We start from the raw sequence: 8425 nt of genomic DNA, 5'->3' as shown, positions 1-8425 counted from the left end.
TCATTCTTACAACCTCATGGAACTAAATTCTGCCAACAACCTGAATGAACTGGAAACAAATTCTCCCCTAGTGCCTCCCAGAAGGAATGCAGCCCTGCCAACATCTTGATTTTAGCCTTTCAGGTGCTGGAGCAAGTAAACCAGCTGGGGACTTCTGACTTACAGAATTGTTAGATAATACACATGTGTTGTTCTAAGCTGCTAAGTTTATAACAATTTGTTATGGCAGGAATAGAAAACTAATACACTCTTCCATAGTGCCTCTTCCATGTCCCCATGAAGAACCATTTATTTACTCAACAAATATTTATTCATTCAACAAATATTTAGTGAGGACCTATGACGTACAAGGCACAATCCTCGGTCCTGGAAATATAGTATGAACAACAGAAAAATCCATTTTCAACAGGGAGCTTACCTGCAAATGGAGGGAGACACCTAAACCAAACAAATGTGTCAATGATATGGTAGGTTGGAAAGGAAGTAAAAAATAAAGTGGTAAGGGGACAGGACACAGAGTGGTGGGAGGAGTGTGGTGAGAAGGGTGCTCATTGAGAAGGTAAGATATAGGGACACCTGGGTTGCTCAGTCAGTTAAGCATCTGCCTTGAGCTCAGGTCATGATCCCGGGATCCTGGGATCAAGTCCCGCATCAGGCTTCTTGCTCAGTGGGGATACTGCTTCTCTCTCTGCCTGCCACGCCCCCTGCTTGTGTGTGCACTCTCTCTCTCTGACAATTAACCAGCTAACTAAATAAATAAAATCTGTAAAAAAGAGAGAGAGACAGTAACATTTAAGCAAAGAGTTGAAGGAGATAAGAGAGGGGCAAGCCATGTGGATCCATCTGGAAAGGAGGAGAGGTAAAGGCACGTGCAGTGGCTCTGAGATGGGAGGTGGTCTGGGCTGCTGGAACAGCAAGGAGGCCAGGATGGCTGGAGCAGAGTGAGCAAGGGTTATAACGGGAAGTGGGTTGGAGAATGATAGGGAGCAGATCCCAGGGTCTTGTAAGGACTCTGGGGCAAGGTGTACTCTAAGGTTTTGAGCAGAGGAGCATCATGATCTGACTCCTCCTGGCTACTGAGTGGACAAGTAACTGTGGCTGTGGGGAGGCTGCTATTGTTGTAACTTGGGGAAGAGATGATCTGGATGGTAGCAGTGGAGAGGGGGAGAAGTGGTTGAATTCGGACAATAGCATTTAGTAATGGATTGGTTCTAAAATAGGAGAAAAAGCAGACTCAAGAAGTTCAGTTTGGTGGCCCCCCAAAGAGCCTTGTCTCTATTAATATCTTGATGCAGTCCTCTCGTGAATCTGGGTTGAGCCCAGTGACTTGATTTGAGCAATACATGTGGCAAAAGTAAGGCTGGGCCAGTTCTGACCATTTGAACCTTAAAAGGGCCTGGTAGCTTTTGCTTTCAATGCTCCTGGGAACTTGAGCTGCCACGTCTTATGGGAGAAGCAGCATGCAAAGGCCATGTAGAGTGGCCACAAGCAGAAGAAAGATCTTGAGCTTGCATAGAAAAGGAAGGAAGCTCATCCAGCCCAGCTCCCAGCTCACACTCCAGCTGAACACAGCACACCCGTGACTACCGACAAGAGTCACAGAAAACCCACTAGGTGAAGGCCAGCCTAATTGACACAACTGTGAGAAAACAAAATACTTGTTGAAACTACTACGATTTAGGGAGGTTATGCAACAATAGATACATTAAAAAAAAATGACACCAAGAATTTGGGCCTGAGCACGCAGAAGGATGGAGTTACCATTAACTAGATGGAAAAGGCTACTAGTTAATAGGGTTGGGGAGAAAACTTGGGTGGACAGATTAAAATCTTACCATACTTATCAATGAAAAAGAACGTATTTTTCTGGGTGTGGTGCATAAACAATGATTCTTGGAACACTGAAAAAATAAAATTATATTTTAAAAAAGAACATATTATTCTTAATCTATGAGAAGAACAAGATCTTCTATCTTGTAAGCATTGCTGGATTTCCCAAGGCTCCTCCATCCGAGGAGCAACTTTTGGACCTCCGACATAACAGCAACAGCAGTGATTAAAGGAACTGATTTTTTTTTTTTTCTGTCCGGGTTCTGAAGCTCTGCTGACAATCAGTGAAACCCCCATCAGGGCCAAGAAACCCTAGCCCAGTGTTTCCAGCTTCGCCACTGTGGTTTCCAGGCTCAGGGACTCGACCACGTAAAGGAGAAACCACCGTGCTTGCTCTCTCTGCTGCTTTCCGCAACTGGTCACAATGAACCACCTTGGGCTTGGCTGATGGGCTTCTGGAAGCTGAGTGCACAGCCTCGGAGGGAGACGCTTGCCAGTTTTAGATTTAATCCTTCCTGTGGCCATACACTTCAGAGACAGCACTATGTGGGGGGAAAAAAACCTGCCTGGTCACTTTCATCAGCCTGTAGGTCTCTGATGATAGGTATCTGGACTAATACCTTATAAACTTGAACCCAAATTAAGTATTGGGGAAAAGCAGTGTACTCCTTAAGAATTCTTAATGCTCCAGAGCAAATATTAATGTGAAAGGATTGCTTTTATGCTGTCAACCTCTTGCTCACTCATTCCCTTGCAGCCTACTGCGTTTACCCACCCATCTCCTTCCTCTGCTTAATCAGGATTTAGGAACGGTTTAGGGTGTAGCTGAAGTAAAACAACTTAATCATATTCACGGGGACTCATTTCTTCTGGGCTCAACCTTTTCTTGGGCAAGTGTTCCTGGGAGGGAGGAGTAGCTTCCACTCATAGTCCCCTTCAGTCCTCCACACCACGACCAACCACTGGAACCTTAAGTTGGATGGGAGACTGGGCTTCTTGGCACAAAGGGATTCACAATGTTGAACAATTGTTGTGTTTATGTTTTTAAAAAATGTTGATGTGCTTGATTTAATAAGCATTTTGTTTTCAGAAAAATGTTGGGAGGCATTTTTTAAAAATTTCACCATAAAATTATGTTGGGGATATCCAGGCTCGAGAGACGACATTCTGAAAGTGGGTGCCATATTGGTTGTTACAGTGTGGTCATCCTGGAGATGTGTTCATGACGTGGGGACACTGGCTACGACTGTTTTGTCTCTTCAGATTTCTTAAAGTCATCACACCTTTGGTTATGGTTTCTTCCGAGTACCATTAACACAATTCCAGATTCCTTCCCTGAAGGAGTCCCTCAATCCTTGATGGACTGCTGCTTTTCAGCTTGTTTTTTCCCCACCTCCTTAAATGTATGCACCTGTCTCCACCTGTCCGGTGCCTGGCATCACTGACCAACCTGTGAACTTCCTTCCACTTCTGTGCCACATCCAGTTTTATCACTTGGAGAATGTTCAATCAGATATGAGGGATGAAGATGGTTCATCAGGAACACATCTTCTTCCCAGACAGGGCCCAAGCAGACTGGTGAGTCCACCCTCTTAGCAGAAGAGGGTATAAAGGCCTATCAAGGCCTCCTGGCCAAGGAGAATAGAATGTTTCTTAGTTTCAAGTCCTCAAGAAGCAACCTTGTGACAAGGTGGCAAGTGCAAGTAGTTTGTCTGGGAGATGACCCCAGGACACACAAATAGGGGAACGAAGAAGGGTACAGGGAAGGGAAGAAGGCCAACATGAGGTGTATTAATAAGTCAACTACTACAGAGGGGAACTGAAGCTTAATTTCTGTGGGAAATCTCTCAAAAACAGGGTAAAACACGTACCACAGACTTATACCACCCACAAAGCAAGAGAGTGAGCATATTAAGACAAGTCCTGTTCATCACTGGTTGAGAGCTGCTTCTGGGGCATGCTGATTCCTGGGCATTTCTGGTCTGCTGTGTGCAGGGACAGTGCAGCTTTCTATAGTTCCAGAACAAGTCTTCAGGCATAGAGGTGCAGATGTTAGCCACTGAATGTTTTCTGGGGCACTCTGAACTGGAGGATCATTGGACAATGACAGTGTTTTGCTCTAGGACCCCTGCTCGGCTGGCTTTCATTGGCAAATCAGACCTTGGCACGGTGCTCACTGTGCGGACCTGTGGCCGGAGAAAACAGAAGCTGAGTATACGGTTAGTCCTGGGATGGGTTTCTGTAGAATCCTAAGGATAGAATACATGTACGGAACAGCAGTAGCTGAACCAATAATAAATGAGGTTAATTCTTATAAGTCTGGACATCCTTCTAGGATAATCTTAAGTGAAAATAGCAGGTTATGTAAACCCATTTTGGTGTTAAAAACATAGAAAATTCATGCATAAAAAGTCTATAGGGATACAAGATAAAGTGTTATTAAATGTTGTCTCTAGGGAAGTGGAGTTATGAGTTCATTTTTGTTGGGCTGGTTTTTTGTTTTGTTTTGTTTTGTTTGCCTTCCTTATCTATTTTCTGATTTTTTTGTAGTGAGCATGAATTGCTTTTAAACCAATGACCAGATTTTTTCATTTATTTTTTTTATTTATTTTTTTTTATTTTAAATTTTTTTTATTTATTCGACAGACAGAGATCACAAGTAGGCAGAGAGAGAAAGAGGAGGAAGCAGGCTCCCTGCCGAGCAGAGAGCCCGATGCGGGCCTCGATCCCAGGACCCTGAGTTCATGACCTGAGCCTAAGGCAGAGGCTCAACCCACTGAGCCACCCAGGCGCCCTATTTTTTTTTTATTATGTTAGTCACCATACAGTGCATCATTTAGCTTTTGATGTAGTATTCCATAACTGTTTGTGTATTAACACCCAGTGCTCCAGATTTTTTAAAAACATTCCACAATAATTTAATACAATCTCAAGATTCAAGAATAATTTCAGGACATTTCTAAATGTTCCCTTCTTCACAACATCCTTTCCTCCCTCCCCCCTCTTACCTGTGCTTCAGGACAGAATAATGACCCCACTTATTTGCAGGTGAACAATGTACCATCATCACTCTCAAACATGGGACATAGTGCGCAATTAGGCAAAAAAGACTTCTGAGCAGCCAAAGAGAGGTCCCCACAGCTGTGAGCTAAAAGTCATCTATTTTGCTCATAGACAAGTGCCACAGACTAGCATTTAGGACTTATTTATACATACTTTGTCCACAATTCTAACAGACATTGCTGCCAGACTTCAACTTCACAATTCAAAGCAGCAAGGAAAAGAGAAGGAAGGGCCTGCCCTCATCAGACACACAGGAGGCAGACAGAAGAGGCAAAGCTGACAAGCGAGGAGGATGGGCCCAGGCAGGGCCTTCAGGCCTCGGCACTCAGCACAGGTGCTGCGGGTTCCTGTAGGTAGAGCACATGCCCTCCATTTCCTGGCCACTTTCAGAAAACTCCAGTTGCCAAACCCAGAGCAGGATCACAGGGTTAGCCCTGAGGAATCCAGACCAGGATTACTTATTATATTCAAGAGAACCAAGCATCCAACCATCAGGGCTTAAAGAGAAGCAAAAATAGGCCTATAGTAAAGATCATCCATGTTGAAATACTGCTTCAGCATCTTTATAATATAAGGCAGACTAGGGAATGAGAGATTACTTTCTTATCTTTCAACTTTTTCTATTCTTGTGTGAAATGAGGTAGATTATCCTCTGGTTCCAGAATCGGCTCTTTAATATCTGAACTGATCACTAAGGAACTTACACCACCCATTACGTTTTTTGCCTCCATGATTCTATCACTTTTTTTTTTTTTTTTTTGCCTCCTGGTTTGACACTATTCCTTAAATTAAAAAAAAAAAAAATAGGAATTGGAGAATAAAGCCTTAACAAACTGTTCTTGGCGGGGCTGCGCTCTTTTACACTGACCAGTTTTTAAACTCTTCATAAAAGGGGTCTTCAACAAGCCCAAACTTTTAAATATGAGTAGAATAAAGTCAAAAGAAGATGAAAAGAAATGGCATTCCTGGTGAAGTAGGTCAGATGATTTTCAGACTCCAAAGTGTCCTGATAGTTTTATGTGATCCAGTCCAGTTCCTCAAAAATCCCTGCCAACAGGTAACAGGTCTTTTTGAAAGCTTTTGAAGCCAAAGGCTCCCCACCAGCCAGCCCATCGCTTACTAAGTTCTCAGCCTCATTAAGAATGAGAAACAGATACCACGGCACCAACCTGTCTAGGGGAACACAGCGAGACAAATGTAATTGCCTGTACAAGGAATATAAATCAGCAACTCCCAAATCATTCATATTTACACCCACTCCATTTTGGTTGTCTTTCCTTTATAATTTGGCCATACATCGATGTCGAGTGTATAATTTCATCTGGGGCTTTATCAGTTACCGCCCAGGGCCATGATTATATGGTGCAGGGAACTTCCTCTCCCTGAGGGAGGCTATCTTTAGTATCTTCTTGATAGCCACTTCTTACACACGAAATTGAAAAAAAAAAAAGTCTTGGTTTCCTTATGTGGCTCCAGAATCACTAAATATAACATTTAGAAGCAATTTATCAACTGAAACCCTTGGGTTTTCAGCTGCCACTACAATTTTCCAAAGCAGAAAGTTCTTATTCCTCCCCTTTATTTTTTTTTACCAACCTGCAATAAAAATTTTAGGGATTTTGATACTGACCACTCAATCATGAACGAAGCTCAACTTTCATCTTGTTAGTATCCAGTCTAACTTGCATAAAGGCTGGTTTTGAACTATCAGAACCATAGCAAAAAAATAAATAAAGGTATGATTTCTGCAAGAAGTAACTTTTTACAAATAAAATAAAAAATGGCTCTGCAATCTAGGATTCAAAAGATAATTTATTAGTCTGAGAAGAGGAATCACACACTATACTCAGTAATATGCTTCTTTTATTTTTGTGCCTTTATCTTAAAAATATATTTAAACAAGAAACAAAGATAATATTGAATTTTCCCATAAATTTTGCTTTCTTATTTACAGTGTTACATTGTAAATAACATTCCATTATACACAAATTAAGGACTGTGCATTCCTGTATGTTCTCTTTACATATTCTCTCATAATATAGTACATATAGCTTGAAGATATGCAGTATTTAAGCCTAGAAAAGCTTGAGGAAAGAAGTACAAACTTTATCAATAAGACTATTATTTAAAAAGGTTCTGACCTTAATTCTCTGCTAGATTGTTTCACTGAAACCATTCTTTGCTAAATAAAAATGCCCCATATGAGGGATGAGAATAACAGTTTAAGTTAGCACAGGACCCACTTAAACTGGTTAACAAATAAAAACACTTTATCACTTAGTACTGTTATTAAATGGAGCACTACCACCGTCAACTCATTTAAACAAGGAGATAGATCTACTCTTCAGCTCAGACACAGTCCACCAGCGACAGCTGGTACCTCTGTATGAAATCAAAAATGTTTCCTTTGCAACTTTAGGTTTTACTTGTAAACAGTAAAGCACACGTCTTGTAAAGGTGATTTAATCATTCCCGGTCTTAGGTTACACGATAAGGAGTTTGAATTTCATCGAGGAAGAAGCAAGCGCACGCACTGCACACACGCACACACACGCACACACTCAGGCCCGCAGGTCACTAAGCGCTAACTACAGCAGCACTAGTGTCGCGAGCGGTGCACGAGGCTGCAAGAGGGATTAGAAAATGGCAAAGATAAAACATCCAACTTCAGTTAAAAACCCCCGAAATGCTCAGGCTCTGAAATGTCTCTTGGACGCTTCACGCTCGGCCTGAAGGGTCAGTTCACAGGGCTCTCCAGGCGGCAAACCCCACCTTCGATTGCCACGGACTGTCCGGCCACTGCACCGGGAGGGAGTCTTGAAATGTGAGTCTGCAGAGAGGGAGAGAGGAGAGCATTAGAAGGGCCAACTGTGTCCTCCCATATGTGACGAGGGCAGAGGAAGTACTAGAATGCCACAGACTCTCTTTGCGTCTCAGGATCTCCAGACCGTGACGGTGCTAACTGTTCAGTGCAGAGAGATCCTGTTTGGTCAAATCTTGCAGGGGATGTTTAGTGAGCATCTACTACCTGCTAAACATGGCACTAGCAATGGCAAATACAGAATGAACAAGATAGTGAAGGCTCCTGAGGGCACAGAACTTACATTTTCGTCATATTCAGAACAGTAATTAATGGTTTTAAGGTCAATTTTATTGAGCATATTCTAGTTCTCTGAAAAGCAGTAATTTATATACATTTTGTCTTCCAAAGCAACTGAGAATACCTGATTCACATTTACGTTTTACTCCATAAGGTATCGGAATAGCTTGCAAAAATTCCAATAATTCAACAACCTCAAAAGTGAGGCAATGAGACTGAAAGAAAAATAGGAGCTTACAAAATAAGGTGAAGATAGGCATGAGATCAACACACAAACTCTCGCTTGACTTCTGTATCCATGCTGGAGGCAGCCTGCTGCCCCATTTCTCAGCTTCCTCATTCCATAACCAGAGAGGTGGTTCATGTGTGTCCAGAATCACAACAAACCAACTGCTCACAAGAGAACAACTATTCCTCGTACAAGGCCTGGGA

The 8425-nt window shown here is 42.4% G+C and overlaps 1 protein-coding gene across 4 annotated transcripts in view; it reads right to left on the bottom strand.

The window, feature by feature from the left end:
• Positions 1 to 6739: 6739 nt before the first annotated feature.
• TASP1 (taspase 1) overlaps positions 6740 to 8425 on the bottom strand; it is a 287466-nt gene continuing 285780 nt past the window's right edge. For all 4 annotated transcript variants that reach the window (XM_045981844.1, XM_045981845.1, XM_045981846.1 and 1 more), the window contains one exon: positions 6740 to 7723. In XM_045981844.1, the coding sequence (XP_045837800.1) occupies positions 7631 to 7723 (93 nt within the window). In that variant the 3' untranslated portion in view covers positions 6740 to 7630. The remainder of the gene's footprint in view (positions 7724 to 8425) is intronic.

Source organism: Meles meles, chromosome 16 (genome assembly GCF_922984935.1).
Source record: "Meles meles chromosome 16, mMelMel3.1 paternal haplotype, whole genome shotgun sequence".
NCBI lineage: Eukaryota > Metazoa > Chordata > Mammalia > Carnivora > Mustelidae > Meles > Meles meles.
The sequence above is the reverse complement of the archived record's forward strand: the minus strand, read 5'-3'. Positions and strand labels throughout refer to the sequence as shown.